The following is a 22,167-nucleotide window of genomic DNA, read 5'->3' as shown; positions in this document are numbered from 1 at the left end:
TGAGAGTTTTGAGACTTTTGTTATATTTATATTTTTGGGAGAAATTATTTAATATTAGACACAAGGATTTGTGGTTTTAGATGATTAAAAATTTGAAGTATTTCAATTGGAGTTTTTCTTGTAAGGATTTAAATTTGTAAGTAACATTTATCGCATGCTCCGCACGTGTTAAATTTGCCCTGTTACACTTTTCCTGATGATAATGCAACATTGTGTTATCACGCTCCAGCAACAATCACACGGCTTCAATCTTATATCCAGCAAAGAAATTGGCAATGATTGACATAAAATAATCTGTACAGGGATAAAAAGCTAGTCAAGCCATGTTTAGCGGCCAGGTAATATAGAAACATGTAAAATATGATATTAAGCAAAGTAAAAATCTTATTTACACTCATCCAAACACAGGTACATACAATAGAAAATTGCAACAATTACATGTGAGAGAGCAAAAGCTAACTATAATGAGTAGAAAGTATGAGAGAATTCAAAAATGAAAATTTGAAAGTGTCCTGGAGGAAGCTAGAAAACCCGCGGTAAATACAACTTGCTTGTACAAAATTGTCTTCCTCATGAGTCAGAAGCAGGATGCAAACCTGCAAAGGGTCAGGTAAAAATTAAAAAACCATGAGTTTGTAACCAGCAGCACCCAAATAACTGATCTGAAGAAAAAAAATTCATTGGAAAATAGTTCGTTCAAGTCCTTCGCATACAGTGGTAAATATTTAAATAAACCCGAATAAAAAAAAAGGCGATTGCTGAAGTGAGGCCATCCAATGGTGCAAAGGCACAAAAGTGTAATGTAGCAACCATAAAAAAGTATGGAGATTTTACAGTAAGGAACATATAAAGGGTCTATTAAATCATAGGCCTGACCGGCGGCCATACTATTTCCATGGCAACTACCATTGCCAAATATGCAGCTTGAATTTTCTATGCCCACTTATGAGAATCTATTGTTAAATGTTCAATAACTAACCTTATGGTTAAAAACTAAGTGTTGATGACTTATTCTTCTTGTCTTTCATCACCTGAAGTTAGAAATATCTGCATCTGCATGCCATTGACTTAAAAGCATAAGCATCAAATGCAAAACACGAAATAGGAGCAGCTCCTGCACAATATGACACTGAACAGAATGTTAGTATAGTGACGCCTTACATATAGAAGAAAGGAAAATGAGGAAAAACACAATTGAATACACAAATGCATTAAGTACTTACCAAAGGCTTACAGTACTCTGATAACCTGAGACACCAATTGCATAAATCCAGCTTTATTGGTCAATGAAAATGATGAAGAGATCACGCCGGTATTCTATATTTTTCTTTGACAACCCAAAATATCCTTAACCACTTAGCGAACCCGGTTTAAAATTAGATCACTCTGCACCTCTATAAGTCTGTTATAGTGAAAACACAGGAAATACTTGGGGCAACATATTATCCTCGCCTCTCATATTTTTTAGCAAAATCTTTAAGCAGTAACTTCTGCCGAAATGCCAAGTATTTGTCTACAGTAGTTCCAGCCCACTTCTGACAAAAGCATTCATCAGTTGGAATGAATAAACTCAGAGGGAATGGTCCCTTTGGAGCTTTCTTAAGGGAAACCAAGAACCTATGTCGAGGTCGAATTCTCTGGTCCAAAGACAAGCTCAAGTACATGGGATATTTGGTCAAGGACTGCACTTCATTATGAAGCTCATTAATCAAGTACGTATACTTTGGTTTTAGATTGTCTTCCAGTGAGAGAGACAGTACCTGCAAATGCATTCAAAGAACATTCATTTAGAAATATTTCCAGTAAAAGGCAAAACATCTTTTAAAATTAAAAGACAAGGTTGAAGAAACCACTCTGTTTCTGTTCAACTTGAAAATCTTCATTGCAAATGAAGAAAAAAACCAAGAACACCCACTGAGAAAAAAAGGTAAGTGCAAAACCTAAACCACTTTCATCAACAAAGAAGCATAGGAATTCAATAGGGGCACAGACAAAAGAAAACATGGCGCAATTCACTATAAGTAAGCTGACCTGCGTAAGGCTTCTCAAGACTTTTAAGATATCAGAATTACGCATTCCAATGCTCCTTAGAAAATTTATCCTAGGCAGTAAACCATCGTCAATGCTATAATGAAGAAGCTGGGGGTGTTTTGTCACCATCTTCACCACATCATCTCTTGGAGCTCCTAATTCCTTTGAGAGAAAAATACAGCGAGTATTCCATGATATGTCAATCCGCTGAACCAGGACTTGAGGGCTCAGTTGCACAACTTTACCTAAACTCTTTTCATTGATACCAACCTCCTCAACCAAGTATCTCACAGTTGGTTTTAATGAGTTCTCAACACTGTAAGAAAACAGGGATGGAGTAGCGGCAATTATCTGCCCTATTTTGGAATTTGGTATACCCAAACTGATAAGGAAAGCAACATGAGACTCCAGATTGTTCTCAACAGTGTATTCCAAAATTTGCGGTTGCCTCAAAAGTATTCTTCTGACATCTCTCTGTTTGACACCAACACTCAACAAGTATTCCAACCTTTCCCGGGCAGAACATACATTTATCTGAAGGGAAGGCATGTGCCTCTCATACATCTGAATAAAATGAGATTCCTTCAGCCCAAAGGTGCTTAAATAATCAAGAAGGGGAAGCCATTTCTCATCCAACTCAATTTCTTCTGAAAGCTGTTGGTACCTGTTTTCTGTAGCATTCCTTGTCCTCACCTGCAGCAAAAGAAATTATATAAAAACCCTTTCGCCATTGGCACAATTCATAGTAACATTTGACAGCTTTCATACCTTTCCTCTCTGATTGACATCCTTACTATTGTAGTAAGTATCATCAAAACTATTCTTGATTGTGTTCCGTCTGTTTCTGATGTCCAATTGCTCTTGTGCAACTTGAAGGCTTCGTCCAGATCTGAATGATCCTACACCACAGCCTTTCACTGGTGACCTCCGACTGCCTGCACGAAGAAGTTATCTCTTAGCTGCACTTTTCTGAATATTTTTGGAGAATGCTTTTAACTCTTAAGGCATACCTTTACTTTTACTTTTATTGACTCCCATCTGTGACCTATACTTACTTCCATTGACATCATATTCCTCGATTTCTGCAAAGTCCTGCAAAAAAATAAAAAAACTATGAGCAAAGCTGTAAGTTAAAGAAACTAGAAAAGTAATGTGTTCAGTATTAACCTATCTATCATTATGCATACAGTTGAAAAGCACTAACACAAAGGCAGTCAAATATTTAATTAAAACAGATAAAAATGAAACATGCTTGTGGGTCATAGGCTGAATCACTTCAGCAGTGTAGCATAAGGCAGATTATCCCACAGTGGCTGAGAATGATCGTAGGTTAAGTATACAAGGCTTGGGCAACCTTCAAGTTATGAGTTAGCTTTTTTGTATGTATTATGCCCACAAGATTCTTATATGCAGTACCCTCCGGAGTCAACAATGCTTGCCTTAGAGTAATATGTCCATATTTAGTACAAATCAATCATCTTCAACAAGGTCATAAGCAAAATAGGAAGCCATCCTATACAACAAACTGAAGAATATAATGCTTCCAAGGTGATTCCCATTCAAAAACTATTCCTCCATTTGTTTTAAGCTCCTTGGCAGCTGTTTACCCAAAAATAAGCTCTAAATTTAATAACAACTTTTGCTTGATGGTTATTGGTGTCTACCTGAAAACATCAACTTTCGTTAACTGCTAAAGCTTTCATTCCACAGTGGTTCTGCTTAAAACCAAAATACCACAATATCAAACGAAGCTTAAGTTCAAAATTAATAGAGACAGCATCATGACTAGCCATTGGGAAAATTGAATCCAAAGCTAAACTACTGAACCTTAATGTAACACAACGGTAAGAAGAGCAATTCACTTTTCCAATAATAGAGCAACCACTGGTTAATTTTAAAATAATAAAAATAAATAATGAAAGGCTAATTTGCTCTTAACTGAGCATCATATAACCAAATTAACTCAATTGAAGCAAGCTATTGACAGAGAAACGACATCAAACAGAAAGTTCAAACCTTTGTGGTTAATTGTCAATTTTAGTAGCAACCTAAGCAAAGGGGACATTCAAAAACCTCAAATAGAACATCAGCAATCAAAATTAAAGAAAGAAAGTACTGCAAAAATGTTAATAAGAAAACGCAAACTTCTAATGCTATCCACAGCAAAAAGGAGGGAAAAAAAAGAAATATTGTTTTTTTTTGGTGGGGGGGGGGGGGGGGGGGGGGGGGGGAACAACTCACATCATCCTCAGCTAACCAATCATCTTCCTTCCCCTCATCGTCATCATCATCATCATCTTCTCCTTCCTCTTCACTGTCATCGTCATACAAAGACAGCGTCTGCCCGTACCTCGACTTCCTATTAGTCTTAAGAATCTTAGCATTAGAATGAGTGGATAAGACCACAAAACGGGGCGTATTGGGTCTAGTCTGAACCAAAGAGTGAGAGTGAAGAATTGTCGCCGGGGAACTGAACACCGAGTGGAGACACAGAAGTGACATGGCTTTTAGAGATAAAATAGAAAGAGAAGAAGAAAAAGAGAATATACCCAAGAACCCTAATAGTGAGAGAATCTGTAAAGCTTAAACCTTTCTTTGCGTTGCTTACTGTATCTGTCCTGACTGTCATTTTCGTTATCTTGTCATGTTTTTTTCTGGGTAGAAAACTTTAGGAATTTGATTTTTGGGTACCTTTTGTGAAAAAAAAAAAAAAAAATCCATATTACCGTCTAGAACCCTTTAGTTTTGTATTTTATCAATTAATAACATAATTGGATACATAATATTATCAACTTATTGAGAGTAGAATTTCACGGAGCACGTCCTAAATCCTGCATGAAACTAATCCAATTTTAGAATTAAGGTTTAGGATTTTAATCGGTGGTATTTTTAGTTCTAATTTTTTGACATTTCAACGCTTTGCACTATGCTATGGTTTATTATATATTGTGTTAGGTTTTTTTTATTGGAGATATCTAAGAATTGTATGATTTTTTTTATATTGTATTTATTTTCCAAGTTGTTTTGATTATTATTTTTTTTAAAATTGAGCACTAAGAATATATTTTTTTTTGGGACAAATACAAAATTAGCGCTATTTAATAATATTCGAAAGCCTAGTTGTTATACAACGATAACGTGGTGAATGATTGGATAGGGCAAGTGAATGTCATTAAATTGGTCATATGGTATCAATTAATCAATAATTATTAAATTGTCGTGACTGGTGAAACGGTTTGTCGTCCGATTCAACAAAACGGTGCGCCTATCAGCAACTTGTGCAGACACTTACGTACACACGATTAAAACCACATGATTTATATGCGGTTGGCGCCAACCCGACCCAGAAAAAGGCCAACGTGGCCCATTTTAAACGGGTCATTATCCTCAATTCAAAAACCACACTGTCAACTCAAACACAGCTTGATCATCTCTATGCCATGCCATGCCATGCCATGGAAGCAGCTTCAATCTTTTCTCCTTCTATTGCAACCCCCATCTCAAACACTCCATCAGTAAACAGAACCACAAAGTATTGTATATCAAAGGTCGAATTTGCATGTTGCAACAGAAGAAGATGCTGCTACAATTTGATTGGAAATCGACGGTTGGCAGCTCCAAGTGCAGCGAGTAACGATGTTTCTAGTGTAGCTGATCCCGTCACGGCCGAGGTCACATGGCAGATTATTGTCGGTGCTATTGGTATGTATTATATCTCTGTAAAATTGAAAAAGAAAAAAATATATAATTTTTCATCCTAATTATAATTCTACATATATTTTTTTTCTTGTTTTAATTTGTTTATCATGTGTGCATGGATGCAGCTGGTGTTACCCCCTTTGTAGTCGCAGGAATTGAGTTCAGCAAAAGAATTGTAAGTGTGTGTATGTATATATATACGTTCAACTAATTGTATGTGATTGTATTTTTATCTATACAATTACTTACAATAATATCTAATATATACTTAATATTTGGGCATCTAGGAAATTAATAATAAAGAAAACACACAGTTGGAGGGCATATCAGCAAATATGACCTTTCAATTATAAACAAATAATTAATTAGTTTTAATTTTAGAAATCTTTGTCTCTCAGATAATCAATGTGCATGTGAAAATATCATACTTACCCATCAACAATATGTTTTTTTTTTTTTACCATTATTGTTCTAACGCTAGAGTAGAGACGAAATTAGTTATTTTTATAACTTTATTTTTTTTAATTACATGTATAATGATTCCATTCTTGTGGCTGCAGATAGCACAGAGAAGATGTGAGGTTTGTGGAGGGTCAGGACTCGTATTAAGGGAAAAGGATTATTTTAAATGCCCCGAATGTGGTATGTCATATGGTTTGATTTAATTATGCATGTACGGACCTGATCTGATATAAAACTGTGGGGCAGTCGCGTACCTAATCATATTTCAATGCATGCATACTCTTAATCTTTGGTGCAAATATCAGTTTAACAGAAATTGTGTTACTTTTATGGTTGGTTAAGTGTAATTTGTTCTCTTCATTAAATTTTTTGCTATTAATTTATTAATTGTAGGTGGATTTCTCCCTTGGCAATCATGGAAGCGATTCTTTACCGGTTGAATCAATCAAAGTTCTTTTTGCAATTTATCTATAGCGATATGCCCTAATAAGCAAAAAAATGTATGTATGGTTTCTACACAATTAATATAGAAATTAAACTTGTCTAATACTTTAGTGATTGCTTCTACCGATACTCATTCTACAGGCACAGCACAAATTCATCGAATGTTTTCAATTTATTATTTCAATACATATTTTCAAGCTTGGGAATGACAAATCTTGTTGGGAAAAAAAAAGATGGAATAGTCTAATCAAGATTTTTAGTTGGGGGGGGGGGGCTTTCAGAGTGTCAAAAATGGATACATATAGCCTAAGTTATGACCTCCAAAAAGTACCGTCACACATACTATAATTTTATGCAATATATGTTGGGCGACAATGGTCTTTATGCGGGAGAAGCACATGTCGTGCATAATTCAACATGTCTCACATAATCTGAGTTTTTTTTCTAACTCGAACTTCTACTTTTTTTAATGATTTGTTTTTTATTTCTCAACTCAAATCTAACTACTTAACAAATTACATTACTTTATAAATGAAAAATAACAACATTTACAACAAAATCTACATCAATTTTGAACTTAAACCATATACTTAATACATTAAAAATTCATATTTGTATAAGAACATAGAATAACCTTTAGAATGCTCTTCCAATTGATGATTTTATACTTTTGTTATGCTGAGAGTGTTGAGAATGTTAAGATTTATTGAGAGTGTTGAGGTTTGTTGAGGGTGTTGAGAGTGTTGAGTATTGTAAGAGTGGCATTATTTGAAAATTTGATGAAAGTGATGAGGACAATTTGGTCCAAAAGTTTAGTATATTGGGTAGTTATGATAGAAAAAAATTTAAGGGGTTAAATTTAAAAAAATATAAAAATATTATAGCTATTTTTGCAAATTTCCCGTGTTCAAGGGGGCTTTTCAGAATGCAAAAACATGCAAACTAGTAGAGTCATTTTTAAAACATCTATAAATTACGAGGCTAAAAAAAAGCTATACATTCAGAATTTCATATATTGATTTGAACAAAATATACTTAGGCTAGTTTTAGTAGACACATATGATAAAAGTTTCAAATGAGATTCTTTAACACATAAAAGATCAAAACTTTGATAATTTGAAATTCAGCGAACAGAACAGCTACAAATTGCACACCCTGCAAAGTGACCATTTTACAAGCTTTCGTAAAGAGTTTGGTTTCTAATTACTCAGCCAATAATAATAATAATTGGTTAAGTAATGAGAGAAAAACTTAGGGTGACTAATTCTGAAAACTATAAAAAAATTTAGATTATTTTTGTAAATTTTGCAGGTTCATCTATTTGAAAGAGTTCTCGCTCTTGAAGTTGATGATCAACTAATGTAATTAATTATAAAATAAAACGCTAGCCATGCATCAGATGCGCAAAAAGAAAATGTATTTTTACATGCAAATAACGAACTAGTATAACAAAAACAATTGATTTAGAAATAAAATGTAAGAAAGGAAATATAATTAATGAAAGAATCCTTCCTCCATGATATATACAACAACATCAAGATTTCATAATTTTGGTTATCCTAAGAAAATAAAAAGTAAACTCAATATAAGAATTAGTAACTATACTTTACTGACATTTGAATTATCTCTTTCAATTAATTTCAAGTAATGATTTTATTCAAATGAATGGGACTATTTACACTCATAAAAAAAAATACTCAGCACACTCATTATTTTAGGAAACATTTATATGTAACCAAAATACCAATTAGGACAATTACTAAAATCATTCCCAAATTCTCATCTTTTTTTTTAAAAAAAAAAAACACATTGTTTCTACTATTGCATATGAATCAACATTTTAAATTGCCATGTAGCAAATGATGACTTACCTTGTAACCTCATTGCCATATAATGAATTATAAAAAGTTTACTTGTAAGTCTCATTAATCAGTTGGCATAAAAACTTCACATCTCCCTCAACCTTGTAAACGTAGCATTACTCTTTATTAGTAAAATTCCATTCCACAAAGTAATGCTTATGGTTGGATAAACAAGGAGATGTGATTATCGGCCGTAATTAACAATTAATATATAGGCTAAAGATACGAAAATTAAACATCAAAATCACAACATACATTCCTCCTTAAAGATCCATTTTAAATAACAAAGTCATCATTTAGCGAGAATAAAATTGTCTCAAGGTAATTCAATATAAAAGAAACTTAACACAACAGCGAAGTCCTGATTTGTCTATCATTCTTCCAGCTCCAGACAGGAGTAATCAACTTTTCTGTCTCAAGATTACTACATTTCTGGAAGTTTCATCTCAGTTAACAGTAAATCTGTTGGAAAAAATAATAAGAATAATGATTTGTATCAGAATATATATATATATATGACAGCTAGAACATATCCATGAGTGCTTTTCTAATTACCTGGTCTGAAGTAAGAAATGTTGGCTGCCTGCATCTTTACAGCGTTCATATAATTCGTTAACCAATAGTACTGCAGGTTGTTATGAAGAAATGTTAGGGTTGCACATTCAAATCCGAATTGTGTAAAATCCAAACGTCCGAGCACCATCAAATTAAATAGCATGTAAATGTACTCAAAGCTGGTAAAAGCTTACATTCATGGAGCAGCATTGATGATTGGAACTCAACCAAGCCGGGGGTGGCCAGAACATGTTGAAATATCTGGGGATCAGTTTGAGAGGTCTGATCAGTACTCCCAAATGCAAATCATATATACCAACTCTTCTCTCGGCTAGTCCAGCAGGCTCATCAGCAATGCGAAAATGCCAATGATTATTTCGATAAATTGGGTCGTCTACGAAGATTATGCAATTCCCACCACAATTGGCAAAATCTTGGGATGAAACCGCAAACGAGCAATCGCGGCTTATGAAAAATATCTGATCACCCAAATCCGTGACAGGATCCCAAGTGTATTCAACTGAATGACTGTCATTCAGTTTATACACTTTGAATACCACATTTGGAACAAAATTAACTCCTAAAAAATCTCCGAGATTATCCTCCTCGTCGTCCTCGTCGTCGTCGTTATCATCATTAACATCATGCTCATCATCATCATCATCACCATAATCATCACTCTCATCAGTATCTTCATCATTATCATCATCACCATCACCATCGGTCTCATCACTATCTTCATCATCTTCGTCATCATCATCACCACCATCACCAGCTGCGGCACCGCCGCCACCAGCAGCAGCAGCAACGGCAGCAACATTCTGATAAAATACTACCGCAGCTGCTTGCTGCTGACATGTATGGATAATTTTTCCCACCAAGTACAAAGCCCCATCAGATTGCAAAAAATACCACTCACCACAAGTACACAACCGATCGTTTGGTTGAGAAAGTCTGACAGAACAAGCGCTGGCATCAAGAGAAGAAGACGATAACTCCTCAAAAACCCTAACTTTGCCATTCAGTTCAATGGCGTAGAACTTGTTCTTGTAAGTATCAACGTCAACAAATCCAGAATCTCTCTCAATCCTCCTCCAGAAATGAGCCCCGTCTCTGGGACAGCGCAACTCCCCGTCCTGATCAATCACGAGAAACCTCTGATGATCATCGCTTGAACGAAAATCAGACGGCAACGCCGCCTTGAAACAAGGCATGATGTCGGGATCATCAAAACCGGCGGTGCCGCTGTTGGGGCGAAGGTAAAACCGGTTGCATACTTCCGAAAATCGGAAGTTGAGCAAGTTCACTTGCTTTGGTAAACGGTTGTCGAGCAAGTATTTAATGGGAAGCGAGGAGAATGGATTCATGAGACGGGACCTGCCGTTGACTTGCTCGCTGACCTTGATGAGCCAGCTGTTTTTGGGAGAACTGCCAGGTTCTTCGATGCGATAGACAGTGGTTTGATACAAGGTGAATGGGAAAAAGGAGGTGTTGCTGAAAAGTGTGATTGGAAATCTTAAATTCATGGGCAGTAGTGGTGGAGACTTGATGGGTTGGGTAGAGGCTGCGTTGCGCCATTGCGGGCACACAGCTCGAAAACGGCGAAGGTTGATGTGATGACGGTGATCATCATCAGTATCAAGGAGTTTGGCAATGAGAAGCAAGAGTTCTTTGGGGAGATCAGCCCAGGAAGAGACTGAGTCTGAGAGTTGAGGCTTTTTGCTTGCTGACATGATGGAGCAGTATTGGTACAGGGCTACTGTCAAACTTGCACCAACCCTAACCCTAATTTTGCTTTTGAGAAGAAATGAGGCTGCTGAAGATTTGTGGGTTACTGGAAACTAAACGCTTGGTTGATATAAAAAGACAGAGCTGCAATATTTTGCCTCCAGGAGCTGCATCCAAATGCTTACAGTTGGTTGGTGGTGGCAGTCTTTTTGTTGCATGTAACGCTTACTCTTAAGTCTGTGGGGCTGGGTAGCATTTTCAATTTTTCAACTCATTTTGGAAAACTGAAAATTTTCATGTTTGGAAGTTTTTTTTTTTTTTTTAAGAAAAAAAGGTTATTATATATTTTGGCTTCAATTTTCTTGTTTAACAATTGTCTAGAAAATTTATGTTTTCTGACTGAAAAATAGTGGATGTAGAAGGTAATGTTGTGATGGATATTATGATTATTGTGGTTGAGATGACATATAAAATGGAACTGTAATATATTTGATTAGAAAAGATAGATAGATAGTGACCGTTAAGGTATCGAAGATGAAGACGACGCAGAAGTTGGCGCCAATTTATTTTTCGAAACTATTACTAGATATTGGATATTGATTATTACAAAATTTATTTTCTCAATTTAACAATATGATTAATAAATTATACAAAATATTCAGATGATATTTCGAACTATTTTAGCTAGTTAATTTTTGTGAGACATTATTAAAATACAATTAATTATCAGTACTCATCATATACCATTAAGATTAATTCAATGGTTTAGAACTTGATTAATATGCTGAATCAAATTCATTTTTTATGTAAGGAAATCTAAGTTGTAAATCTAAATAAAACTTTATTGATTTACAACTATTATTGTATGAAGAAATATGATATAACTTTATATATTTGGAAATCTATAATCTAAATCCTCTTCATTTTTGTCAATAAATTTATCTTACAGACTGGCGTGCCCATTAAAAGAACTAACTATACGGGGCTTAACAAAATCAAAATCCTTGATGATTTAATATTTTGTTTTCTACCTCAGTTTACAATAATTGTCAAAAAGGAAAAAAAGGAACAAAACACATCAACAAATTAAATCCAATCGACATATTGTTTATAAAAGTGGTGAAATAATTTGATCATCATCTAGTTTATTTCAATTGTATTCAATTTTTGTAGGGGGCGGGGGGGGGGGGGGGGGGGGGGGTGAACCTTGTCGGACATAATTTAAAATAGCGAAGATTTTGTTTGGAATTGTTTTTTAGATTTTGAGTGCATTTAGGAAAACCACCAGCTGTGGAAAAAAAAACTGTAATTATAAAATAAAAATTAGTAAATATATAATAAGTATAAATTTTAAATAATAATTTTAATAAAATTATTAAAAATATAATAAATTTTTTATTATATAAATAAAAAATTATATTAACATATCTTTCAAAATACAACAGCTATTATTTATTAAATATTTTAGTACTGTAATTTTTAAAATACAATTACCCAATCTCAATATCAAACGTACTTATTATTTTTTTTTTTTGGGTAAAACTTACCTCACATTTATTTGCAATTTACTATTTTTTCATAAAATCGAGTTGCTTCCATTTTTCTTTAGTTGCAAATTAATTCCAGTGTGGGTCCCACGTCAACTTGACAATAATTACATGTAAATCGTGTGGGTCCCACATTGAAAAGAGAATGAAACGGATTTTTCCTGTGGGTCCCATAAGAGAAAGAAAATTAGAAATGAAATTGGCCATACTGCTGACCGATCGAAAGGAACAAGTGAAAAAATTTCTAGAACACAAAATATGGGCTTTCAGGCCCGGATGAGAAAACCTGGACTGGGCCCAGAGTTTCACATAACCATTTCACTCCTTAATCCTTTTATTAAGCATAGGTTTATGGTGGGTAAAGACTTCGTAGTGTAAAGAAAATGACCCGTTAACTAAAATTACAAATGGCGCTCCCAGATTTTGAATATCTCAGTAAATCTCCCAAAAAGTAAATGAATAAATAAATAAATAATAGGGTCGGTCGATGGGTTCAATTTCTCACAACCCATTTTCTCATCAAATAGAATTCCCATGGACACATGAAATCAACTACATTAATATGTTAAACGATACTGACTGACACACACCATCCATTATCATGACCCTGATTGACTTTATTTATTCCTCGCGAAAATTAACGTCACTCGCTCCCTGCGCAATTAAGAAACCCTAATATCACCATTGACTAACTCCATCCTCCAAGTTGACAATTTGCTTCATCATCATTTTCTGCACTTTTGTCTTCTTTCAATTTTATCAAACTTCCCTTTAAGCGTTTTCAGTTCAGTGCTTGACTTTGCTTCGAAATTAACCCAACGTCGACCTCTTTGTCCGATGCTACCAACTTTTTCTTTTTATTTTTTTGGGTTTTTGGTTTTTGGTTTCTTTAATTTCTTTTCAAAGATTGTCCTTTTTTTGAATACCAAAAGTCGTCTTTGAAATTTCTTCCCTTCTTGAAAAATATTCGCGACAAAGATGTTTTTGTTGTCGCGCGTCCGCCTGTCTGTTGAGAAATTGCAAAAAAAAAAAAGGTAGATTTTGTATTTATAATACATTTCCATGTTGATGTATAATTTCAACCATTTGAAGGTGATACCTACTCCCAAGTGCTTTTCTATTTATTAATTCAAATGAAATCTTACTCCTATTTCCATTAGCGTTAATTTTAGTAAATTCTCAGTATATATATATATATCCATTTAAGCAATGCATGATTTTGAGTGTTTATAGTCAAATGTTTCTAGAACCAAAGGCCATATGCAAGTTTAAATATGCAGTTGTTCTTGGCATCGATATGTTAATGGTTAATAATTCGTGAATAGAATAATATTGGAGCTTAATTAATTATATTAAAAGAATGAAGACAAATTGAAGGTAGAGAGAATGTTAAATAATTTTCCGTGGGTTTAGTTAGTCAACTAAAAAGGGGTCCTTCATGGTCGGCGAAACCATGGGAGGACATCGATCAATAGTCACCCACCAATGTTTAGCATATATATCGTTATCATATCATAACTTTAATTCATTATTATATGCTTAATCTAGCTAGAGTATGCATGTCTCATTTGAATATGTTAAATTTGAACACACTTGTTATCACAAATTGAACTTATCATAATGGGATTATTTTGTTGTTATTAGTTATGTTCCTTGGGTTAATTAATGGGGCCAAACTCCATATATATAATATCATTTCTAATGCTCTTTTTTTTTTTTTTTCAGTTTCAACAAGGACAAATATATAATTATGGGAAAAGGAGGACAAATATATAATTATGGGAAAAGGATAGTCACAACTCAAGATTTGGAAAAATGATCATACAAATTCATAAGTTTTCAACAAGAAAAAAAAATTTTTTTTTTACTATAATATCCTTTGAATATGTTAGCTAAAAAAATTAATTTTAAGACTTTTTAATAAATACAATATAATACATGTAATTTAATTTGTCTAGCATATTAATAATATAAAAATATTTTTTTAAAATATGAAATAATTTTAAAACTGTACAGTATTATATTTATTTTAATAATATTTATTTATTTATTAAAATATTTAAATAAATATTTTGGTTAATTAAATAGATTTTACAAGTAATTTAATATATCTCACATATTGATAATATTAAAATAATTTTATAAGATTTTGAAAATAATTTAAATTTTATAATTTATTTTTAATATTATATTTCTATTTATTATAAAATATAGTTTAATATAATAAGAATATATCTAGTAGATTGTAACTGATTTAAAATATTTTTTAAATGTCAAAATTATTTTTAAAATGTACATGTTATTGCATTAATTTTAACATTATATTTCTATTTATTATAAAATATTAGAATCATTTTGTTGGATTAATAGGGTTAAAATATATTATGATAAGAAAATGAGACTTAATGTCCCTTGTTGAAAGATTAAATATATACATAATTATTTTATCAAACTTTGGAGGTATGGGGAACTTAATATCCTTTCCCTAAACATATTTACGAAACGTACGTCATTCTTCTTTTTGGCAGCAGCTTCAATATTTTGTTTGCAGATTAATTCTAAGTAGAAAATATACAAAGAAATATTGTAAAAATTTTTGAACATCATGTAATAAGCACGTGGGGTCACAAATAATTCCACTTCCTCTACTTTTTCATTACAAGAGTCAACAGCCACTAAAACAACAGAGAATGACAGCACTTAATTATGTGGTTTAAAGTTGTAATAAAAAGGGGATTCAGTATAAACGGTCTTTTTAACATTATAAATGCAGGATCGATAGTTGCGGAGCACAATTCTTATATATATATATATATTTGTCTGAATCATGAGGTAGTCTTGAGTGGGTCTCAACTGTGAGAGATATTTTTAAGCCCGTACCACAATCCAGACTAATCCTTGCTTGCACTGGATCGACTCGTAAAAAGTAAAGTGTTGGTTAAAGTGATGACTCCATACGAGAACGGGGCTTAAACTCCTGACCTCTCTTAAAAAGTGAGAGTATCGAACCACTCACACCAACTAACTTTAGTTGAGCACAATTCCTATTGATGATTAGAGAACCAACAATTAAATCATTCAACTTCGTCTGAACTCAAAATTCATATAGAATCATTTACAATGATTTTGTTTTACCGTTTAATCCCCTACAATTTCTGTTAAGTGTAACTATTGATGATGGTCCCTCGTGTTAAACCTTCATTTCAAAGAGTCATTAAGCACTTACTAATATTATTCTTTCTTGGCATAAAAGGTTTACAAAGAAAACGCGTTCAATTAACTTTTGCGGGTCTTCATCACATAATTATAACTTTCTATTCTTGATAATCAACTTTCATGCAAGTGGTGCAGACGCAGCAGTCAATGAGAAAATTCAAAAAAAAAGAAAGAAAGAAAGAAAGAAAGAAAAGCAGAAGATGAAAATTGAGACTCAGAGAGTATTTTCGTTGCTGCCGCTTGTTGCAATAAACGCACCGCGTGGGTCCTTTTTATTGATTAGTCTTTGGTCCTTACCCACACGTTGGGGCCTGGGGGGCTTTATCTTCAATCTTTATACGAAAGCATCGTTAATCCCGCAGTACCCTTTTGTTGATTCTTGTTTCCCTGATATGATTATATCATATGGCTTTGTAATTAATATCGTGGAGGCTATGACGTAACAAAGACATTTTGATTATTCATAATCAACCAAATCTTCTTGTAAATTGCATGCATGTATTTACTTTTTTTTTTTTTTTAATTTCTTTCTTTGAAATAAGGTTTAGCTTTGAATATGTTAAGTTCAACATGCATGGCTGACAAATTAGGTACGTATATAAAGAAGAATAACAATATTTTAATTAAGTTATTAAATTGCAACCGTACTTTAGTTAAGTACTTAATAAAAGACTTGGCCCTAGGGCTCTGCCGACCACCGGCGTGTTACACATTTGACTATATATAATTTATATATATATATATTTTGTTGATCCTATATACAGTCTATCTAGGTATCTATAAGAATTAACAGTCATACCTTAGCCTTAGAGAAGGATGTTGTTGTCATATTGTTTTTTATGTCGTTCATTCAACTGCTTACCATAAATGAATATTGTATTTATCTCGTATTTTCTTCGAAACGGGATTAAAGAAAATCAAAGCTCCCAGCCCTCTCAATAAATAATTGAAAAGGAACCATTGAACTACAATTTTCATTTATGTGATATGTTATTGGATAAGAGTGAGCAACGAGGTTCCAAGAAAATGAAGTTGGAGAGAGAAAGAGGTTCTGGGATTTATTAAATATGGTTGGTTAAATAATCTAGAAGATGATTTGAATATATTAAAGTGGGTCACGAATGGATGTTTCATATTATAAAAACATGCGTATGCTTCTTCTTCGATATAAAAAATGAATTGAGGGATATTAAGATGAGTAGCTGACAATTATCTTTTAGTTAATTGTCGAAATTGAAAGTTTGAGTCTCTTTGTTTTTTTGTAATGATCCAATTATATCTGAATTTTGAAGCATTAAATATCTTTCGTTGACTTTAATTCGATAGTGTCAAGATAAATTCTAAAATTTTTTTTATACATTCACTTATAACTTTTATTATTAAGCTATGAATATGTTACAACTAATCTATAATAGAGTACGAATTTCAACTTCACACATACAGTGATAAATATTAAAAAAATTTATTATAATTTTAATTATATGATTATAAATAAATATTTTATTTTAGAGCGGTTCTAAAATAATCGGACTCTTATTACTAATATTATTCTAAAATATGTAGACTTGTATTGGCGTCCTATTTTATAAAAGCTACCAAAAAAATGACGTATGATTTATTTTTTTTCCCAAAAAAACAAAAAGAGTGGGTCCGCAATGTAATTATGGAAATGAAGAAGGGCATTTGAATAATAGGGGAGTTGTATAAAGTGTGGCAGCTATTAAATTAGATTCTCAGAAGCAGGGGACGACTGACTAACAGCCGGGTACTTACAAAAACATGAGCTGAGATTTAGATTAAGATTACATATCTGTGCGTCTTTGTCGGTCTCAACTCCCAACTCTCAACTTTGAAACTGCTTTCAAGGCAAAGCCTAAAGGTATGCCAAAGCTCAATATCTCATGATTCCCCTTTTACTTCCTTCTTCCTTTTCATTTTTAGCTGACTAGTATTAATTTCTGCATGTTTCTTTCTACTCTGTTTTTTTTTTTTTTTTATTTGAATACAACTTCTGCATGATCATGAAGATGATGATGCGGGTGTGTTTTGATAATCTGAGGTGGTGATTTTGTAGCTCTCTGTTTTATTTGAGCTGAAAGTTACTATATTTTGCGGTGAAAGCAGTTATTTATTTTTTAGCTGAAATTTTTTTTCATGAGGTGATTCTTTATTCATATGCTTTTGATATTTTCATTTATCTGATGATGCGTTTCTTTTATAGCTGTGGTTTTCTTGATGGGATGGATGCTGGTTGAGGATGATTTTGTCTCTCAATCACACTTTCATCACATGGAAGATTTGTATCTAATATCTTCTCTTTGCTAGCTTGTGATTAGCTTTTGAATCCAATAGCCAGTCTTTTATGATAATTGTAGTGATATTTGAAACGGAATTGGTCATCTGCAACTAAGAGTGAGTGAATTTCTCATCTGGGTTAGTTTATCCACCGTGTGATCATATGCAATCGCCCGGATCCATCGATGGTAACACCAAGAAAAAATTAAGAGAACGATTTAAGCCTATGGCCGCATTTCAGTTTATGTTAGTCATAACCAACATGTTATCAACTTATCATGTGGAATTTCCTGCATGTCTGATGATGATGGAGTTTCATTATTAGAGTAACCAAGATTTGTCATCCTCAAAAGCTGTCTTATCTGTGCTTTTCAGAACGATTTTGCTTGAACTTTCCTGGTTTGCATTGAGCCACACTTCATATTTTGTTGCTCTATATCAAGGAATTAGTGTTTCCCAATGCAGTTTTCGCGGATGCATAAGATGTCAGATGGAACTCAGAAGTTCTATGACCAGCCTGTGCAAAAGCTGGCCTCCAAAAATTGGCCTCCCCATCAGAACATAGACCACCAGCCATCCTCTGATGACAGCAACGAACGAGCACGCCTATCAGTAGATACTTTTGAACAATACTGCACCCTTGAGTCATCCTCTGGTACAGGCAGTCACGGTGCTCCTAATTCTCCATCCACTGCCAGTTTCTCACCTGAAAAAACCCAAGTTTCTTGGCCAAACCAGCAGTCATATTCCTCAGAACTGTATCAGTCGCCTGATCGTACCTGTGGCTCACCTGTAAGTGGGTCTTGTATAACACAAAATGAAAATGATCTGAGGCACAAACTGCGAGAATTGGAAACCGTTATGCTGGGACCTGATTTGGATACCCCTGCCATGTACAATGTTACCAGCCCAAAGGAAGACCAAATCTCATCAGAATCAGAGAGGTGGAAGTGTTTGGTAGAGATAATCTCCAGAGGGGATCTGAAAGAGTTACTTTGCGCTTGTGCAAAGGCTATAGAGAATAATGATATGTACGCAGCTGAAAGTTTGATGGCAGAATCACGACAGATGGTGTCAGTTTCTGGTGATCCTATCCAACGTTTAGGAGCCTACATGTTGGAAGGGCTCATTGCAAGGTTGGCCTCGTCAGGAAGTTCTATCTACAAAGCCCTGAGATGCAAAGAGCCTGCCAGTGCTGAGCTCCTATCTTACATGCATTTACTGTATGAGATCTGTCCATACTTCAAGTTTGGATATATGTCAGCAAATGGGGCAATTGCTGAAGCCATGAAGGACGAAAATAAAATCCACATAATCGATTTTCTAATTGCTCAAGGCAGCCAGTGGATCATACTTATTATGGCTCTCGCTTCTCGTCCTGGAGGGCCCCCACACATTCGAATTACAGGCATTGATGATTCTACAGCAGCTTATGCTCGCGGGGGAGGACTTGAAATTGTGGGTCAGAGACTATCAAAGCTCGCAGACTTATATAAGGTGCCTTTTGAGTTCAATGCTGCTGCAATTTCTGGTTCTGAGGTTCAACTTGAAAACCTTGAAGTTCGACCTGGTGAAGCCCTTGCCGTGAATTTTTCCATGATGCTCCATCACATGCCGGATGAAAGTGTGAGCATCCAGAATCATCGAGACAGGCTCCTGAGGCTGGTAAAAGGCTTGTCTCCTAAGGTGGTGACACTTGTTGAGCAGGAAGCCAACACTAATACTGCCCCATTTTTTCACCGTTTCCTTGAAACGATGAATCACTATGGCGCTATCTTTGATTCAATTGATGTTGCTCTGCCAAGAGATAGCAAGGACCGAATCAATGTGGAGCAGCACTGCTTGGCACGTGAGATTGTCAACCTTATAGCATGCGAAGGAGCTGAGAGAGTGGAACGCCATGAGCCTTTTGGCAAGTGGAGATCGCGTTTTATAATGGCCGGGTTTACACCCTATCCATTGAGCCCTTTTGTGAATGCAACCATCAAAACTCTGCTGGAAAACTACAATGACAACTACACACTTGAAGAGAGGGATGGAGCGCTCTTTCTTGGCTGGAAAAATCAAGCTATAATTGTTTCCTCTGCATGGAGGTGAAGATCCAATGTCAATCAACGCATATCCATGGTTCTGCGGCTGGCAAAATGAGGTAGAATCTTTGAGAATGTGTCATGCTTTTTCGAGTTTAACTCTGTTACAATGTTGTACTATTATAGATAATCCTTTACTAATAAGTTAGCTGTTCTTCCCCCAAACCCATCCAAAAAAATGTGTCTGGTAGCTAGCTTCCCTTGCAATATTGCATTTGGTTCACTGTAATAGTTGATGATAATTGTAGCTTGGCAAGTGTACGAGTTCCTAAGCATGTAGCGTTATGTTGATGCTAATTGTTAGTGAGATCAAACATCTCTTGTTTTGTCTCTGCATTGAATCAACAGATATACTAGTTGGCAAACAGCAAGCTTTTCCAAACAGAATGAATAATATTCTTCTTCCACAGATGAAGAATTTGCACTTCCTCCAATCTAAAATCAGCTGGTGGGGCTGTCGACTTGCCAAATAATCAATTCTTATGTAGATTCTTTGATAATCAACTTTGTAAATAATCTGGTAAAAGTGGTTGGAAAAATCAAGATTAGATGAGAATTACTTTTTAAATCATTTGTATTACATGCTTAATAAACTAATGATTAATATTTAATTTGTTGCCTGACCAAAATGGTAACCGAATTATTATTATAAATTTAATTTCATATTTATTTAGAATTAAAAATGGTAAGAAATTTATGTGTTTAGTAATGAATGAACAAATTTGATGATCAAAACTCAATAATAATATCAGATTATGCAATAATCATTCAAACGTATCAGGCCGATTGCAGCTTAATTTGTATTTCTTTTCAGAATAATTTAATTGATCGCTGCTGGTGGTTGACATATACATGCACATATAAACATAGTCAAGTAAAGACTACGACAAAGCAGGGCAGTACTGCAGCAGATGGAGTTTTAACAATCCAAGTCTCCTATGTTGAAACGCAGTCCACTTGTAAACGAATCACACTCTTCGTATGCTCCGTCATCAACCATATCACCGACTCTGCCGGCAATTGTCCCGCAAACTATCGCAGCCCTTTTCACCCTATTAGTCAAGGCAACCATGGGGTCCCACAGTTCCTCGCTATTGGTACTTGCGTGTCAAAATTTGATTTAGAACATTCTGCAGGCTCGACAGAAGGGATCTCTGCAAAGCTCGGACACTCGTGCTTCTTGGATGTCTCTTGCGTTGCTCATACTCATCATGGGCCTTCTTCTTCACCTTCTCCTGGCGTTTCTCAAGCCGTTCTAGTATTAATACCCTTTTTATCTTCCTTGAATGCTCTGAAGCATCCAACTATCCCTTTTGGAAGATTGTTTCAATAATTTTTCCTAGATGGATGTCCGACGTTAATCTCTGTATAAAACGGCAAGCTGGTGATCAGCAAGATTTATTCCTTAAAAGGATATTCAAGTTTGCATTATAGAGACAATTGTGCAAAGCCTTAAAGTTCAAGCACACAAATCCACGCCTAATATATTGAGAAAACAATGATAACATCTAGCGCTTCTAGCAAGGTAATCATTAAAGCTTCGTTGATGCAATTTAGAAAGAGCAATGCTATCGGCACGGTCTAATTTGTACAAATGGTGGTTACCCCATAATTCATTGAGGTTGATCCCGAAGTTACTGTCTATTCTGTAGCAGTAGTCTCTATTCATTCACCGCTACAGAATGAACTGTCCTTTCTTTTGTGGGACAGATTTCGCTAATACGGATAGACCAGAAATCATCTTTGAAAGCATACTTCAAGAATCGGTATGAATGGTTGAATGAATACATGACTTGATCTGCATTACCAAATTTTACTTAATAAGTCGATTTCAAAATTTAAAATATATAATATTGTAAATAATTATGCTTGTTTGGCCCTCCTATTTTATTGAGTAATTAAGTTGATGAATTAACTTTTAATTTAAACTCATTATGTTAAACTTGCCATAAAACCTTTCAGTTCTTGGATGGTGTGGCCTGAAAAGCACTTCATTTGTTCTCAGACGGACTGGTCCGGAAAGCACTATAGATTCCGTATTTCCTGCAGCTTCAATATTTGTCCTCGGATGCTTATGGTTGCCCCTGAAAAGCACTTCATGCAAAGAAATTTCTGCTTGCGGTAGCTCATGATCATCATCATCATCATCATCATCTTGAGTTCTACAAGCGTTTGCGTAGCTCCATAGCTTGCTACCAACATCTGTCAACTTACTTGTTGTACACGTGATATTCTCCT

General features: G+C 34.5%; 4 protein-coding genes across 9 annotated transcripts; 2 read left to right on the top strand and 2 right to left on the bottom strand.

Annotated features, from left to right (window-relative positions):
* Positions 1-339: 339 nt before the first annotated feature.
* Positions 340-4,698, bottom strand: LOC102620715 (transcription termination factor MTERF9, chloroplastic). 4 transcript variants are annotated; one of them, XM_006474875.3, is made up of 7 exons: positions 4,273-4,698; positions 3,042-3,123; positions 2,800-2,966; positions 2,032-2,724; positions 1,224-1,760; positions 980-1,129; positions 340-596 (listed from the first exon to the last, which is right to left on the bottom strand). In XM_006474875.3, the coding sequence occupies exons 1-5, from the start codon at positions 4,531-4,533 to the stop codon at positions 1,443-1,445; spliced, it is 1,521 nt and encodes a 506-aa protein (XP_006474938.1). In that variant the 5' UTR covers positions 4,534-4,698; the 3' UTR covers positions 340-596; positions 980-1,129; positions 1,224-1,442. The 4 variants fall into 4 exon arrangements, with proteins under 4 accessions (XP_006474938.1, XP_006474939.1, XP_006474940.1 ...); XM_006474876.4 differs by having other exon boundaries at positions 980-1,114; XM_006474877.4 differs by having other exon boundaries at positions 980-1,053.
* A 731-nt stretch (positions 4,699-5,429) lies between these two features.
* On the top strand, positions 5,430-6,746 carry LOC102621380 (uncharacterized). Its single transcript, XM_006474878.4, has 4 exons — positions 5,430-5,733; positions 5,856-5,905; positions 6,291-6,372; positions 6,586-6,746. The coding sequence occupies exons 1-4, from the start codon at positions 5,472-5,474 to the stop codon at positions 6,630-6,632; spliced, it is 441 nt and encodes a 146-aa protein (XP_006474941.1). The 5' UTR covers positions 5,430-5,471; the 3' UTR covers positions 6,633-6,746.
* Positions 6,747-8,789: 2,043 nt separating this feature from the next.
* On the bottom strand, positions 8,790-11,021 carry LOC102622848 (F-box protein SKIP23-like). The gene is made up of 3 exons (XM_006475060.4): positions 9,248-11,021; positions 9,054-9,123; positions 8,790-8,960 (listed from the first exon to the last, which is right to left on the bottom strand). The coding sequence occupies exons 1-3, from the start codon at positions 10,784-10,786 to the stop codon at positions 8,923-8,925; spliced, it is 1,647 nt and encodes a 548-aa protein (XP_006475123.3). The 5' UTR covers positions 10,787-11,021; the 3' UTR covers positions 8,790-8,922.
* A 6,238-nt stretch (positions 11,022-17,259) lies between these two features.
* On the top strand, positions 17,260-20,296 carry LOC102621664 (scarecrow-like transcription factor PAT1). Of its 3 annotated transcripts, none has more exons than XM_006474880.4 (2): positions 17,260-17,423; positions 18,305-20,296. In XM_006474880.4, the coding sequence occupies exon 2, from the start codon at positions 18,314-18,316 to the stop codon at positions 19,934-19,936; it is 1,623 nt and encodes a 540-aa protein (XP_006474943.1). In that variant the 5' UTR covers positions 17,260-17,423; positions 18,305-18,313; the 3' UTR covers positions 19,937-20,296. The 3 variants fall into 3 exon arrangements, with proteins under 3 accessions (XP_006474943.1, XP_006474942.1, XP_015384708.1); XM_006474879.4 differs by having other exon boundaries at positions 17,261-17,423; positions 18,215-20,296; XM_015529222.3 differs by having other exon boundaries at positions 17,273-17,423; positions 18,283-20,296.
* Positions 20,297-22,167: the final 1,871 nt, after the last annotated feature.

This window comes from Citrus sinensis, chromosome 9, assembly GCF_022201045.2.
Source record: "Citrus sinensis cultivar Valencia sweet orange chromosome 9, DVS_A1.0, whole genome shotgun sequence".
Lineage (NCBI taxonomy): Eukaryota > Viridiplantae > Streptophyta > Magnoliopsida > Sapindales > Rutaceae > Citrus > Citrus sinensis.
This window is presented reverse-complemented; position numbering and strand designations above follow the sequence as displayed.